This window comes from Manacus candei, unplaced genomic scaffold (assembly GCF_025592945.1).
Source record: "Manacus candei isolate 608988 ecotype Guabito, Panama unplaced genomic scaffold, ASM2559294v1 h1tg000028l, whole genome shotgun sequence".
NCBI lineage: Eukaryota > Metazoa > Chordata > Aves > Passeriformes > Pipridae > Manacus > Manacus candei.
This window is the reverse complement of record NW_026138076.1, coordinates 41,102,976-41,119,825: the sequence shown is the minus strand read 5'-3', so window position 1 is coordinate 41,119,825 and position 16,850 is coordinate 41,102,976. Positions and strand designations below refer to the sequence as shown.

The window sequence follows — 16,850 nt, the reverse complement described above, 5'->3', positions numbered from 1 at the left end:
AAAAACTAAAGCTCCATTTAAAATTAAAAAAAAATCTCCAAACCACTATGCATGATGAGAAAAACCCCACATTGGGCTAGCTGCAAGAATATACTTGTGAAACAAAGAAAGGCTCCTGATTTTTTTTCATTAAAATAGTTTGACAGCAGCAGGTCAGGGGTGCTGCCTGTAAAGAAGGCTCTCCTGTTTCTCTTGGCTAAGTTTTATCTTTACATTTAATGCAAGGAATATTTTCTAGGCCCAATGGAAAAAACTAGCTGTGCAACACACCTTGGGCAGCCAGGTCTTTCACTTGCAAGCATCTCATTAGGGGCAATTAGGATTTATGATTAGAGGCAAAGCTCATCTAACCCAGGTCTGAATGTCACACCCTCCACGGCCCTCATTTTGTTTTGCTGATCTCACCACTTCCCTGCTTCACCTGCACTAGTCTGGCTGTATGTCCTGTCATGTCTTTGGGCTTCAAAAGCACTCTGCCAGTTTTGTCCAATCCACATTCACCAAGCAGATCACCCTATCCAGTTACATGGTATTGCCAAACACAGGCCGTTGCTAATCCCGTGCAGGGGCAGGAGTAAGAACCTTCCCACACTGATGGCACGTGTCAGCATGCAAGGCTTTGCAGCATTCTCTTACCACCTGCATTCATTAATACATTTCATCTTGCTCAATGTGTGAACACAGATTGAAACAGTCTTACATCACCTCAGTGAGTTAATTTTGAAGCTTCCCTGTCTCGTGCTCTTTCTTCTGCTCAGCCTCCGTTATAAAACTTTAAATGCAAGAGCAACATTAAGGGATTGCACCTTACAGTGGAAAAGGGCACTGGGGTCCAAAGGCATGGAAGCTTGTGCCTGTTACCTGAGCAGCAGGCAAATGTAGAACATACCTCCCAGCTCTTTAGAGCAGTCTCGTGGCTCATGCTCCAAACCTCACTGGATTACTCTTCCCACAAGCCTCTGGGCATTTTCAGTATTAAGATCCGGTTTTAGCATGATAACTCTTATGTAAATATAAGCTATTTGATTCCAGTGAATTAAATATTTCATGAACAAAACTGGTTTTTTTCCTTCATTCTCCTTTTTACCTAGTCTCAAATATCAACTTTATGAACAGTTCATTGTATCAAAAGACAGAGATTTTGCTTTATGGTATAACCGAGGAAGAATTCTATACTAATTTTCATTACTTTTTGGTTGACAAAAACCAAATTACTTTGTCTTGATAGCTTTGCCCATGACTGCAATCTCAGAGTATACCATGAATACACCAAGTCACCCTGCAAACTGATTATGTCCTTTTTGTTCATAATCATAATTTGCAAATGTAACAGACCACTAAAGGAAGGACTGTGAAAATAATCTCTCCAATCACCTACACTTTAAAAGGGCTTTTTTTTGTTGTTTCTTCACACACAAAAAAGAAAATCCTCCACTAAAGAAACAACTGATTACTAGTTTGTCATGTCATTCATCTGAAAACAGGAAATATAAACCAGACTAATTCAGATGTAGAGACTCTAATGCAGATCATAATGCTGGTGAAACAGCATTCCAGTCTCTCAAGACAATAGATTTTATGACCTTTGGAAGAAGAGGGAGGTGACTCAGAATGACTACAAGGATGTTGTGAGATTATGCAGGGAGAAAATTAGAAGGGCCAAAGCGCAACGAGCACTTAATCTGGCTACTGCCATAAAAGACAATAAAAAATTGCCTCTATAAATACATCAGAAGCAAAGGAAGGTCTAAGGAGAATCTCCATTCTTTGTGGGATATGGGGGGGAACATAATGACAAAGAATGAGGAAAAGGCTGAGGTGCTTAATGCCTCCTTTGCCTCAGCCTTTAATGGTAAGGCCAGCTGTTTTCTGGGTACCCAGTGCCCTGAGCTGGAAGACAGGGAGCAGAATAAACCACCCATAATCCAAGGGGAAATGGTCAGCAACCTGCTACACCACACAGACACACACATATCTACGGTGCTGGATGGGATGCGCCCAAGGGTACTGAGGTGAATGTAAGTGCTCATTGAGCCACTTTGCATCATTTATCAGCAGTCCTGGCTAATCAGGGAGGTCCCAACTGGCTGGATGGCCGGGCTCAGAGTTGTAAATACAGATTCAAGAAGGTGAAGTGCCAAGTCCTGCACTTTGGTCACAACAACCCCATGCAGCGCTACAGCCTGTGGGCAGAGTGACTGGAAGTCTGCCCAGAAGATAAGGACCTGGGGGTCCTGCTGGTTGACAGCAGCTGAAGAACATGAGCCAGCAGTGTGCTCAGATGGCCAAGAAGGCCAGTGGCATCCTGGTTTTTATCAGCAATAGTGTGGCCAGCAGGACTGGGGAAGTGATCACCTCCCTGTACTCGGCACTGGTGAGGCTGCACCTCGAGTGCTGTGTCCAGTTCTGGGACCCCTCACGACAAGAAAGACATTGAGGTGCTGAAGTGAGTCCAGAGAAGGGCAATGGAGCTGGTGAAGCATCTGGAGCACAAGTCTGATGAGAAGCAGCTGAGGGAGTTGGGGATGTTTAGCCTGGAGAAAAGGAGGCTCAAGGGGAACCTTATTGCTCTCTACAACCTGAAAGGAGGTTGTAGCCAGGTAGGGGTCAGTCTCTTCTAAGTAACAAGTGAAAAAAAACAGCCTCAACTAGTGCCAGGGGAGGTTTAGATCGGATATTAGGAAAACATTTTTCACCAAAATGGCTGTCAAGCATTGAAAGATGCTGTCCAGGGCAGTAGTTGAGTTACCATCCCCACAGGTATTTAAAAGACATGTAGATGTGGCACCTAGGGACATGGTTTAGTGGTAGTTTGGCAGTGCTGGGTTAATGGTTGGACTCAATGATCTTAAAGGTCTTTCCCAATCTAAATGATTCTAGGAATACCATCAAAAAATTTTTTCACAGGAGGACATGAAAAAAGTAAAAGCACATTTTGACAGTTAAACAATCTTAGAGTAAAAAAAAATCAGAGCAGTTACCTAGAAGTACCAATTTCAGTGTTTTAAGCACCACATTCCTGCCTGTTACTTGCCATGACTGGGAAAGATAATTAAACCATTATTCAATAAAAATACCAGCAATAAAAATGACGGAAAGAAACAGTAAAGGCTGACCTGCTATGCAGCATGTATGAAGAATATTACAATTATTGTTATTATTATCACCATCAGTATTTCACTTCATGAAATGCATGAATAAAATCCACTTTATCTCTGTACCGTGGAAAGAGGTCTAGCTCCACTCTACAGACAAACCCAAGGCCACAAGGCATGCCTGAGAAAAGCCTTTCAGTGCTGGTCACAGACAGCAGACCAGAGTTGTCTGCTTTCCTTAGCCTCAAATTTAAAACTGTCTCAATTTTTTTTTTCTTTTAGATTTTTTGGTGGTGGTGGTGGGTTTGGTCCTGGAAGGTTTTTTGGTATTGGTTTTGGTTTGATTTTTGTTTGTTTGCTTTTTAAAACAGACTCAAAGTATGCAATAGTAGGAGATAGAAACCAGTCAATGAAATGGACGACAGTAGTTCAGTAAGGCAACAGTAATTCAACTTCTTAGAGCTACTTTAATTCCTACTTTAAATAAAATAATTACAGTATATAAGAACTCCTTAATACACAAGTTCCAGTTGTGTCCAGTGTTTTTCAAAATATTTACACTCACACAAATAAGAGATGAGTTGCTCTGAATTGTCTGTGCAGTTTGCTTCTAGCTGTCATAGGCATGATGAATGAAGAGATCAAGCAACTCCTGCCCAGAAACATGTACTTAAACAAACTTACCAGAAGCATCAGCATAAATGATCCCAGGTATATGATCAGAAAAAAACCAGAAATCATAGCTAGACTGAGAATTCCACGAATCCACCAATTTTTCCATCTATTAAAAAAAAAGATAATAAAAATCAAGCAGTTATAAATGAAAATAAAGGCCACTTCCTTTGCTAACTAGAGATTAAAGTGTATCAGAAACAGTAGAAGTAGCAGAAATTTTTTGTGTTTAATCACATAGCAAGAAACACAGAATCAACTAACTATCCAACTAAACAGGATACATAGTAAAAGAAATTAAAATCAGCCATCTTTCTTCTTTCTCATGCTGCTCCCGCCCTGCCAAATGTCATTTGCAATTGAATGGCACAACCTCGTATTGAAGCTGCTGTGAAAATACATCAGGACCCTCAAAAAACATCCCATTACAAGACTGATGGGGGCCCAGCCATGTAAGAGCTTGTGTTTTCACATGAAAAAGGGCTGCCAGGTAAAACACATACGATTCTTTGAGGAGTAAGACACACAAAAAACCCTGACAGGTGATCACCAATTTTCCATAGAGGCAAAGTAGTTCTTTTGCTGGGCAGAGGGTTATCTATTGAAAGCAGTCCTGTGCTCTTGTGAGCACTGGCACCAGGACAGGAGAATATGTGACAATAGGGGATGATGGGTCAAACTAGTTGTACTCTTTTGCCATTGTAGACCTTTGCAGACATTTGTGGCTACCTAAGGAAAGCTGAATAAAAAGTTCTGTTACCACAGAATCGTAGAATTTTTAGGTTAGAAAAAACTTCTAAGATCATCGAGTCCAACCATTTACCCAGCACTGCCAGGCCTACCACTAAACCATGTCCCTAAAAGTGCCACATCTACACATTTTTTAATACCTCCAGGATGGCAATTCCAACACTTCCCTGGGCAGCTTATTCCAGTGATTGACAAACCCTTTCCCTAATGAAAATTTTCCTGATATCCAACCTAAACCTTCCCTGGCACAAGTTGAGGCCATCTCTTCTAAATGTATACTGAATCAACTAATCACAAGTTACTGCTAAACACAAAGCCCCCTACTATGGTCTAAAGAAATTCTTACTGATGTTTTGCTTTGTATCAGTCTTATGCTTTGTTGCTGCATCAGGAGCAACATGATGCAGGGGATAATGTTAGTTTTGCATCACAGTCCAGTTCTAATGTAAACTTCAACTTTATTAAGTTGATTTTCAAGGGTGTTACTCAATGGCAGGTTAATGTCAGCCACAGCCACTAATTGGATTTGCCTTAAGTATCAGAACAGAGGCACGACAGGCTTCATCAAAACATGTTTTTTTGTTCCTCCATGATGTGGGCTACACAATAGCAGCTTTCTCCTAGTGACATATCCATAGTGAGCAAAAGTCCTGTAGAAGAATTCAGTTTCCTTTAAGAATTATGTTAAAATACCACATGATATGATGAGAGTGTTTGCAAGTGCAGCACTGGAAAGAAAACTTCAGTAAGACAAGCTCCAGAATCTAGGAAGCCACCTGAAAATTTTATTTCATCCTCTCTGCTAGAAATTTACAGATACTATTTAAGTTCAAATACAAAGAAAAAACATATTTCTGAGAGTTAGAGTGCAACTCACTCATGTTGCACATGATAACAACAGCTCTGATGGATCTGCTAGCTACTAAACCAGCAGAGAATTTTGAATCTCACGTTCATAAAGCACTGAGCATTTAATTTTTCACTCAAAGCACCTTTGTACACCTTTGTGCAAACACTCCAATAAAGAATTTCAAGCATGTGAAACAGGAAAGGTTTCACGTGCCCCTCTCAGTTGCAGGCTTTGAGGTTTCGCCGTGCCCTTTGGAACAAGTCTGATTTGGAGACTTCCACAACTCTTAACATGATGAGAGAACTCTGAAACCAGACACTCCTTCCAGTGTGATGGCAATAGAGAACATCACATTCTGCTCACAACTAGTGCAGTTTAGAAACACGCTTTTTGAAACCTGAAACATTACATCTGTTTATAGCTCACAGACATCACAACAGAAACAGACAACAGATTAGAAAAGGAGCAAGGTGAAAAAACCTATGATTTCACACTGCTATTGAAGATATCTACTGCAGATCAATTTTTTTTACAAGGACTGGGAAATTTTTAATCATAGTGTGGATTGGAGATATTTCTGACTCTTGTAAGACCCAAGCTGCATCTGAAACATACACTGTATATTGCTTTGTTTGCTGAGCATAAGGTATATACCATACACACATTCATTTTACTAGGTAGTTTTTTGGCATGGGATCTATCACTTAAATGCTCTTTCATTGCATTAGTGAAAAAAACATAATGCAGCTTGCAAGCTCCAAAAGGGTTTGACTGATCAAGTGTTGTAAAGGGACTGTATAAAAAAAATATACTAGGAAATCTATCTGACAGTCTTCATGAATATGCAGGTCTATTATCTGTCTATCTATATCCATACACATCCCCCCACATTTCCTAGCCATTAAGCTTCTGTGAGGTTGGAGGTAGAAACCTAGGTTTTAAAAGAAACAGCAGAAAAAAGATAAACATTGCTTTAAAAAGAATGGAAATAGAAGTTATGTTGTAATTAGCGGTAAAGAAAATTACTTAGAAGTGGAAATATTACAAAAAATCTAGCAAACCTCACCTTGAGAATGTACACATCTTTTCATTTATACACAAATACCAACCCCCTCTTTTAACCTTGGGTGTAGGAAATCAGTTTATTAAAACACCCAGAAATAATTATTCTGTAATTCACACCCAATCACTATTCTTTGGCCTATTTTATTGCAATGCTCAGACTGAGCAATGGCAAATGTTTATGTAAATGTAATGTAAACTATGTTTACTTAGAAATTTTGCTACATGCAAAAAATATTACAGTGAAAGGACTATTGCAGCATAAATAAATCAATCATATCCAGTAAAAATTTATCCTTGAATTTTCATGTCTATCATATGAAATTTAAAACTGTAGTACAATTTGTAAGAATTAAAACTGCAACATAATCTGTAAGAATTTTAACCACCAGCTATTAAATTTTAGAGCTCTTTGTTTTACCATACCTGGCAGACAAGCCTGACAAAGCTCTCTTGAGGATTTCTGGAGTGCTGTCTGTTGGTGGAGGAACATCAGGAACATCTGAATCACTTTTAAGATCCAACTCGCAAAGTCTTTCTTCCAAATCCACTTCCTAGCACAAAAAAAAAAAAGTCCAAAAACCCAACATGACATTAAAGATTATTAGCTATTGTGTCAGAAAACAGTATTCAGAGTCATAAACATTACTTCAAGAACTGATAATATTTGCATTACCTTCTAAAAGACAACAGTGGAGTACTAGTGAAACTGTAGATGTTGTAGGAGACAAATGTATGCCAATAAATGTTTAAAAGAAGGTCTGTACTCAGATGATGTGACTTTACCTGCTGTGCTCAAGAAACTTCACATTCTACACACCACTTTTTCAAGGCTATACGTTTCCGGAAATACTACAGCTGTCACAGAACAAACAAGTTTAACAGAAATCCCCAACCCTCTAACATATTCCCTCACCTACATCTCAAACCAACCTTTTATGAAATAAGGAGAAGGGTCTTCTGATGGTTTAATGCCACATTAAGAAAAAAAAAAAAAAAAAACAACAGGAAATGTAATGCATGAAAACAGTTCCTTTGTACAATGAGAAGGGGTTACTGGTACAGTCTCATACACGTTACGACTTGAGCCCTTGGGCTTGAGAAGAATAATCCAAACACAACCTGTGAAGTGACCAAGTGTCTCATGGACCCAGTATTACTCAAAATAATTTCCTGTATGACTGCAGCACTGCAGTTGTTTCTTCAGTATTCACTAACAACCGCTGGGGAAGACATCATCTAGACAAACTGTGTGTCTAACCCAAATGTAAAACAGGCAGTACATATTTTGGTGACAAAGTACAAATTGTCACCAACGCTCAGAGCAGACTGTCAGGACTGTCTTTTCCTCAGCTAAAGCCAACACTGAGGGTGACTTCACTCATTCTAATGTTGCAAACACCACAACTCCAGGGAGTTGGAAAGCTGCACTCAGCCCTGGCACAGCAGTAATGCAGCAGGCTCTAGTTCAGCATCTGGCTCTCTTGAGACCTGAACTTCCTCCTGACCTCCCTGACTTGCCTCACCTCCTTACAATCCCAAACAGCTTCCAGCCTGCCCTGCTGCCTCAGGTTCAGTTCTTAACAATTCTGGGGACTATGAAGTAACCGTGCTTGAAAACTTTCTCCTCCACCACTATATGCTATTTCTCTGTCTCCCTCTCTTTCCAACTTCCTCATCTCGGTTCTTTTTCCTTAATCTACTTCCACGAATTAGAAATTTCTGCTTTTTTCCCCCCTATTTTTCCTCAATATTATTATTTTCTTCCCTTGTTCTGAGTATTTTTGTCACTTTGGAAGCCAGCAAAGGCACATCCTCCCTCTCTTACCCTCCATAAGACGCGGCAGCATTAAGGCACCAACAACCCCAGCCGTGGATCGCACGGTTACTCAGCTTACAGGCCATCGCCTTTTTCAGGAAGCTACACCTCGGTGCAACCTCTGTCTCAGTGACTGGCCTCTGCAATCAACACAGGGGAGAAAGACAAGGCTTTTCAAAGCCGGCCGCCCAAAGCCAAATGCCGGGCCCACACCCAGGGGCTGGGCAGAGGCGGCCGTGGAGGGGCCGGGGGCGAGGAGCTGACCAGGGTGCTGCAGGCGGGCTCCGACCTCGGACCCTCCCCAGGCTCTCCAGGGGCACTGACACGAGGGAAAACACCACCCTTTCCACTTAAAAAAAAGGTGGGTTTAACCTTTTAGAACACGAGACAGTGAGCTGGCGCTATACATACTCACAAGAAAAATGGGTAACAACAGGACGAATATCCTTTTTAACAATGGGTTTTTCTAATTCACTTGATGGACCACACATGTGCTCAAGATGAAACTCTCAGTTTTACACCACTTCTTCTCTAAAAACCATGACCAATTCTTCCCTATTCCTAGAAACCCCAAAGCTGAATAATTATTAGCCAGACACTATCTATAACTATTATAAGTAGAAAAAGCAAATAAGTTGTGGTCCAGACTTCAGAAAGAAAAAAAAAACTGAAAAAGCAGACAAATAAATAAATAATAACTGTGACTGCCACCTTTTATTCAAAGTTGTTTCTCATAATGTTGTACCATAACTTGGGAAATCAACTGTAGATGCAATTAGGGGGATCACAGCTCTCTCCCAAAGCCATGTTCCAACTCCTGTGACCTGCACTGGAATGCAGCAAGCTGTCTGTACAGTTCTAGGAGACACTACTCACTGCACAGATGACGGGCAGTAATCCTGGCCCTAAGACCATGACTTAGCGTCTTTAATATTAATCCCTGCTTGCAGACGGCAGAGACGTTCTCTCTTTTAAGCACGCAGAACTAATACCCTCAAACTTTTTTGTTCTATTTTGGTATTGCAGAGAGTATTTCCATACTCCGCTGATATTTAAACAACTAAAAAAAATAAATTCAAACTTAGTTTTATCCCTCTGATTTTAAACACACAACCATCACTTATGCACCTCATTATAAGCAATGTTTTAAATTCACTATTTCCAACATCTGAATTCACAGGTGCATGGCATTTTTCAGAGTATCTAAACACTCTGAAGAAGGAGTCTGTGTTTGTCCAATCTGTTTTTCAGTAGCTTATGCCTCATCCTGCTGTTACTGAGAGCTTGGCTGGTGCAACCTGCAAGTTGCATAGAACTTTGTGCATATTTTTAGCCTTACGTTGCTACCAGTGGGAATAAACACCTCAACTATCTCAACTTCCCTTTGTAACATACCTCAAAAATTACCTTAAACACTTTATTTTCCAGTTAACTGCTATCACTGCCACAACAATTCCCTGAATAAGGCATTTAATTTGTCAGAAGCCAAAAAGGAAGTTTGTCACTAAAAGCTAGTTCATTGTCTTCTGCATCATTAAGCGCTTAGAGAACCCCATCACTGGGGGACAAGAATTTCTTGCTAATTGTTTTCTAAATTATTTTACATGATTGATTATAAACGGTCTGGTTTATAACCACAAATAATAACAATCGTTATGGAAGAGAACACTAAGTTAATCATTATCAAAGCACTCAAAAATAAATTCAAGAGCCTTGCTACTGCAGCTTGACCTTGTAGAAGCAGTTTTGAAGTTCAGTACAAACCCAAGCAGCCCTTCGTTCTCCTGCTCCTCAGATTTGAGATCCAGCCAAGCTGAATACACAGTAACATCAAGGACCTGCGAAGGTCCATGGGAAATACCATGGGTTTCATGCTGGGAGCAGGTATTTAAAGTGTTTTCAAAGGTTAATTGAAAACAGCAGAGGTTGTACTGTCCTAGGTCACTAAGACACGTTTCAACCCCAACTCCAAATTAAATGTTTTATCCAAGCTGTTTTTATTTTTTCCTAGAGTTCTCAAACTGCAGGTGTCAGAGCCTTTTATTTGCAGAAGGCGTTCCACCCCTGTCTGCTTGATTCACATCTGAAGTGTCTGTAATGGGCAGATGTTGCAACAATACCACTGCCTTGCTTCTCTTCATGTGAAGGCACATGTTCCTTCAAGAGAACCCATCTGATCAGCTCATAGAATACGAGTCCAACAAGACTGAGATGATGCAGCACTAACAAGAACAGGGAAGGAGGGCAACATGACAGTTATCCACACACTACAAAGAGCTTGGCACATAACAAACACGCCTATCTGACACACTACAATGCTCATCAGTTTTCATGATTTCCAAAGTACCCTGAGACAAAGGCTTACTAAGTTACAGGAGTTTGATTTGTCTTCATTTTTGTACTCTTAAAAGACAAGACTTTCAACCTTAAGCTAAATCTTCTCTACAAGGCCACAAATGCCTGGCCACATGAAGGAGGAACTCAACCAGTCAAGAGCCTGAGCCTCCACCACAGGAATTCAGAACATGTGACATCTTGCCACAAATTAAGCTTCCATGTGGATTTCTGCTTGCTGGCTATTTCACAAAATACAGCCATGTGTCATGCATAAAAAAATAGACATGCCAATCTTTCATCACCTAAAAGGCCATATGCTTCTCAATTACTGTTTTGTACCACATGCCCTCCACTACAATTAACACGTGCCAAGGGAACCACGCACCAGGATTATTCTAGTCACAAAGGCACTTGCTGCATTTCCCTTGTACTGCATTTTTTCCAGGACACAATAAGGAACTCCCAAGCAGACAACAAATGTGTTTTTCTTGGAGAATGTGGCATCTCCATGAAGCTTAACTGAGAAAATTAAGACACTGTCCAACAACTTACATGAAAATGTTAGCAAGCAAAAGAATTTAGTTATTGCTATTTTATAAGTCTGTGTAACTCTTACTTTAAGTAAGTTTTCTCCTCCTTTTTGACCTTTCTACAATCTCTCCCACAAGTTTTACAGTGAAGTCAATAGTTCAGTTAGAACACATTGGAGTGTATTTAATTAGATGTAACTTGATACCTTCCTCTGAAGTCAAGATACCAAAGCATCAGAAGATCCCGAATAATAAAACTTTTTTTCCAAACTGTGAAAGCCTGACACATGCAGAAACGCACGTGAGAGGCCTGCATATACTGAATCAAAGACTGAAACCTACAGATCCTTTACTCTCTGCATTAGTCCTAATTCACCACTGTTTCCAAGAAAACAGAGGTTTGGAAATAGTCTGTCCTTATTATTATTATTACCATGACTGTAGCAAACAGCATGGAGGTCAGACTTCTCTGTGAAAATTAAACTGATCCATTTTCTGGATATAGGGAAAGAAAGAAGTCAAATGAAGTGACTAAGTGATCCATGACAGACAAATCCACCATAACCCATACTGCCATCAGGGATTTCATTTATCTCCCAGCAGGTTTGCAACATTTTGGACATCAAAGATCCAAGTCTCACACTGAGCTTCACAGGACTGAGCAACTTCTCCAGCAATTGATTCCCTGAAAGGGTTGTCCCATGGAACAGAAACAGTTCTTTCAAAATACCACAGCAGAAGCAGTGGTCAGTGATTCCAGTCTTGTTGAAGTTACAAATAATTAACAATGACCCTAGGCAAACAGGCACTTGTTCCTGCAGTAAGCAAAGCAATAAGATTCCACTTCTCCCTCCCTGTCCTACTCTGACAGCTCTGTACAGTTCAAAGAGGAATAACTGTGATTACTTCCAAGATACACTAATTTTTTGGAAGCATTTGAAAGAAGTGACACTTGCTCTCTAGTACAGAATGCAAACAGCTGAAATGTTAAAAGAAGCATGAACACATGCACATCAATCTGTAAAACTTTAACTAATTTACACATACTAAGTATCTGAATGCCAAGTCATTCCTGTTGCTCACAAGGGTGCAAACTATTTATGAAGGCCCTTTGACTAGGTATTCTTAGGAAAAGAGCAGCCAGGGCAAGCAGCAGGAAGTGAGAAAGTGACAACCAAAAAAAAATAAAAATCACTCCTGCCACAGTACAACACAAAGAAACAACAAACTTGTGAAGTTGCAAAGCCCTACAAGGCAAAGGCATGTTCATGGGATTTTGAAAAATGTCATCAGCTCAATAAGCTAGTGAGCACCTGGAGACACTGAGACTTACAGAGCTTGGGAACTTCAAGAAGAAAATTCACAAGGGGCAAATTATATTCCTTCCTACAACACCGAGGAAATTAACTTTGAAATTATATGGATGTAGAAATAACTACCAGTTGTTTCCAGACAATGTTAAAAAAGACATGCAAATGAGAAAAAAAAAAACCCAAACAGTTTCACCTAAATTCAGTAGGAAATGAGCACCTATGAACATAGTAAGTGTAACATGAAAAATACCAGATACCATACTGAAAACAGGACTAAAAGTACAATACAGAAAACCCTGTAGAAATATTTAGTATTTCTGGAGTTCTTCAGCAAACACAAAGGACTTCTCTACTTAGGCCAACAAGGTGCTTTAAAGCATGTTGCCTTTAGATATCTGAAAGTCTGAATTGGGTTGACAAGAGGAGAAGCAGCACAAAGCAGACACCATATGAACAGAGACAAACAAGTTTTCTCCTTCATTACAAGTGAGGAAGAGGGTGATGTTTCTGAGCTGCATACTGGAAAGCAGTGTAAACCCACTGCATCATGGCCATCTTGAGTAGTTATGAACCAAAGAACCAGTTTAGAGTCCAAATATGTAATTACCATACCAAATAGGTCATCTAAAAATAGCCACAGGATAGTAAGGTATCTACTTGTTGTAAAGGCCAGGCAAGAGATAGAGTAGAATGATAACCATCTAAGAAGCTGTGTAATGTGACATCTGTGAATTCAGATGGCCAGATGCTTCTCATTAAATCACCTACAGCAGACATTACCTGTGTGCTCATACTCAAAACAGAGTCCCAACTGTGACACACTGATGGACAGTACAAAATACTGGTTTATCCCTACAGTTACCAATGGCACTAAAGACAGTTTAATATGTACAATCAATCCTTACTGTCACCTGTGAGCCATGACAAGGGCCACTGGTGCTGTGCACACTGCAGACAGGTTGAACAACTCTAGTGGGAACACCGAGGGTCCCCCAAATAATCCCTCACAAAGTCTTCCATGCAGTGGAGACAGCTTTCCATATCTTTTGTTCAAGACATCAACACAAATGCATGCACACTGAAATTCATCTCCTGTATCCAACATCTTAGCTGCATACACAGCACCAGAGTCCTTTCTGTTCAACATCATTCGAAACTGGATGAAACACTAGACTGCTGAGCAGCTGAAGTCAAAGCACAGGAGGCCTACAGGCAAGAACAGAATTTTCCTCTCTGAAAATCAGCACAGGTAAACCAAGAATAATATTAGCAAGTTTTAGGGGCACTGTTTTGAGATCTGGAGAACAGAGGCTTTGAGCAGGGAGAATTCTTAGAAGGCAGCTCACTGCGCACCTCAGAAATGAACTTAGCCTGCAAAATAAAGCAAACCTGAACAGCTCCACAGAAAAAGAGCTTTTTGAGCACACTGCTACAAGAAACGATGTGTAAAAGTTAATTCTCATCTACAGAGAAATACTCTCAGCACAGCTATAGTCTAAACACTACCTTATGTGATCACAGCCCCCAGTGCAGCACAGCACTACAAATTTTCAAGTTCATTGGCTTTGAGATAAAGCAACCAAAGCACGGAGTAAAAACTATTGAGTTTCACTTTCCAGTTCCTCGCCACAATGTCTAAGGCAGACTGCACACTCTGCAACATCGGCATCCACGCAGGTTTAAACAGTTACTGACTGAAGTAAACACACCATGTACTGCTACCTTAATTTAGCAGAAAGCTTTTTTTCTTTCTTTAATTTCAGTCACCAAATTGAGACCTTCTCTTTCATTTTGTTCAGACAATTAGCAACTGTGATGTGGTGATGTGCTTAGCTTTTGTAGAGATAAGCCTTAACTGCACAGCAAACAAAAGAACAGCACTGTGGCTGTTTTGCCACTGTAATGAACCTGATGCATAGACTTAGTATTTCAAAAACCTCTTGCCTTAGCAGAAATGTCATACTGTAAGTCCTTTCCAGGCCAGAGGTGAAAGCCTATCACTTAAAAGGCCATAAAACAGAAACAGTTGCTGGGGAAATGCTGACATAGCCTCTAACTCGAGTTAGTTTCCGTGCTACTGTACGAGCCCAGCCACAACGAAGTGTGTTCTTTGCCTGGTCCAGTGTCCTGGTTTCATCTGGGATAGAGTTAATTTTCCCCCTACTAGCTGGTACAGTGCTGTGTTTTGGATTTAATAGAAGAATAATGTCGATAACACACTGTTGCTGAGCAGTGCTTACCCCACGTCAAGGACTTTTCAGTATCCCATGCTCTGCCAGTGAGGAAGTGCACAAGAAGCCAGAAGGGAGCATGGCCAGAACAGCTGATCTGAACTGGCCACAGGCTCTACCATAAAGTGTCATGCCCAGTATATAAACTGTTTGGGGAACTGGCTGAGAGGGGCCAATCACTGCTTGCTGGTGGGGTGGGCATCAGTCAGCAGGTGGTGAGCAACTGCATCGTACATCACTTGCACTTTATTGGGGTTTATGTGTCTTTTTGTTGTCTCCCTTTTCACTACTTTTTTTTCCTCAATTATTCAGCTGTTCTTATCTCAACCCAGGGGTTTTACCTTTTCTCCCCCGAACCTCCTCCCCATCCCACCGGGCGGGAGGCAGTGTGGGGGTGTGAGCTCAGCCGCCGGCTGGGGTCACACCACGACATCAGCTCCTTTTCCAAGGGGTGAACTACGACACGCATCCCGGCAGCTCAGCGGCACTGAGCTTTCACTGCGGGCCCGGAGAGAGCGCGGACGCTGCCATTTCAGCGGGGGGACGGCAGTGTGGGAGAACACGCATGGGCCCCAAATCCCGCGGCCCCTTGGCACGCCGCCCCTTCCCCAGTCCCGCCGCCCGGTGTGCGGCAGCGCTGTAGCCGGGCCGGGCCGGGGCAGGGTCCCTTGTGCCGGGGCAGGGTCCCTTGTGCCGGGGCAGGGTCCCTTGTGCCGGGGCCGGGGGCGCAGCGCGGTCCGGGCCCGCGGAGGGGAGGCAGCGCCGCCTCGCCGCCCCGAAAGCCGCCAGTGCCGCCCTCCCCCCGCGCGTCCTCACCTTGTCGCTACCCGCCTCCTCCTCCTCCTCCTCCTCCTCCTCCTCCTCCTCCTCCTCCTGCTCCTGGGCAGCCGCCCTCCGCCGCCGCCGCGCCGACATCGCGCCGCGGGAGCGCAGCGCCCACCCGGCGGGGAGCGGGCGCAGGCGGAGCCGCGGTCGGGACGGGGAGGGCGCTGAGGCCGCGCCGCGGAGCCCGCTCGCCGCCGCCTCCTCCTCCTCCTCCTTGTCCTTCTCCTCCTGCTCGGAGCCCGGCGCTGTCCCCGCCGCCGGGGAGGCGGCGCTCCGGCTGCGGACGCCGCCGCGGCTTCGGAGGCGCGGCCGGAGGCGGCTGCCCGGGCGCGGAGAAGCCCCGCGTCCCTGCGGCGGCGGCGGCTGGGGCGGAGCGGAGCGGGCGGGGCGCTGTGGCCCAGGTGCGCCCGGCGCTCCGCCCCGCCGCTGGCACCGCCCCGGGCCGGGCGGTGACCGGCCGGGCCCGCCGTGCTCCCGGCCCGGTGCCCGGCGGGGCGGTCCCGTGCGCCAAGGGCAGGGTGGCCGCGGCGGTGGGCACCCAAAAACCCCCGCAACGCGGGCGTGGAGATTCAGGTTGTTCCGTCCTGATTGCCGGGGTGGCCGCGGTCGCGCTGTGTGACTGCAATCGGGCACGTCGGTGGAATCCCCCGGGAGACCGCGGCAGGAATCACCACGGAACCCTTGTGTCAGCTCCTGGTCAGCGCCCCTGGACGCCCGTGCTGCAGCCCACGCGGGCATCGCTGGGCATCTGTGGAGGGCTTTGCTCATGCCCACCTGCTCTGTGCCCATTTATAAAGACAGGTGCGGTGCTTGGCTCGTCCCTGCCCCACAGTGCCAAGTGCCCTTGCCAGGTATGGTGCCACCAGCCCTTACAGCAAAGAAACACACCTGCCTACGAGCTCAGAGGCAAGAGAAATGCCCTGCGAGGCCAGTTACACAGGCTGAATTCCTGCAGCTGCCCTCTTACAGTGCCTGTGCCTACTCTCTGCCTGGCCATGGCAACAGCTGTCTGCCCCGGAGTATTGCCATGAAGACGCTGAGTCTAGATGTCACTTCAGTGTCCACACACTGGCTTACTGTGCCTGCAAACACAGGGCCAGCACCTCTTCCAAGGCAGTGTCTAGCCGCTCCTGCTGTCATCTACATTATCCATATGGTGACTGCAGCTTGACTGCTTTTATTTCATTACGTAAACAACATTATTATTATGTCCCTTCAAAGGTATGCTTGGCATGTTTTTAGTGTAAATGCCGTGGTTCAGGAAGTTAGAGTGAGATGCTGTGAATGGACACGGGTTATGGCATCGGTAAACTGACTCCAATCTTGCTGCCAAAAAGTGTGGACCCTCTGGTATCCAGGAAGAACA

General features: G+C 43.5%; 1 protein-coding gene across 1 annotated transcript in view; it reads right to left on the bottom strand.

Moving 5' to 3' along the window:
• CDS1 (CDP-diacylglycerol synthase 1) overlaps positions 1 to 15,857 on the bottom strand; it is a 30,993-nt gene extending 15,136 nt beyond the window's left edge. Inside the window, exons 1-3 of the mRNA XM_051790965.1 lie at positions 15,476 to 15,857; positions 6,856 to 6,983; positions 3,780 to 3,876 (exon numbers count right to left, since the gene is read on the bottom strand). Of these exons, the coding sequence (XP_051646925.1) occupies positions 3,780 to 3,876; positions 6,856 to 6,983; positions 15,476 to 15,574 (324 nt within the window). The 5' untranslated portion in view covers positions 15,575 to 15,857. The remainder of the gene's footprint in view (positions 1 to 3,779; positions 3,877 to 6,855; positions 6,984 to 15,475) is intronic.
• Positions 15,858 to 16,850: the final 993 nt, after the last annotated feature.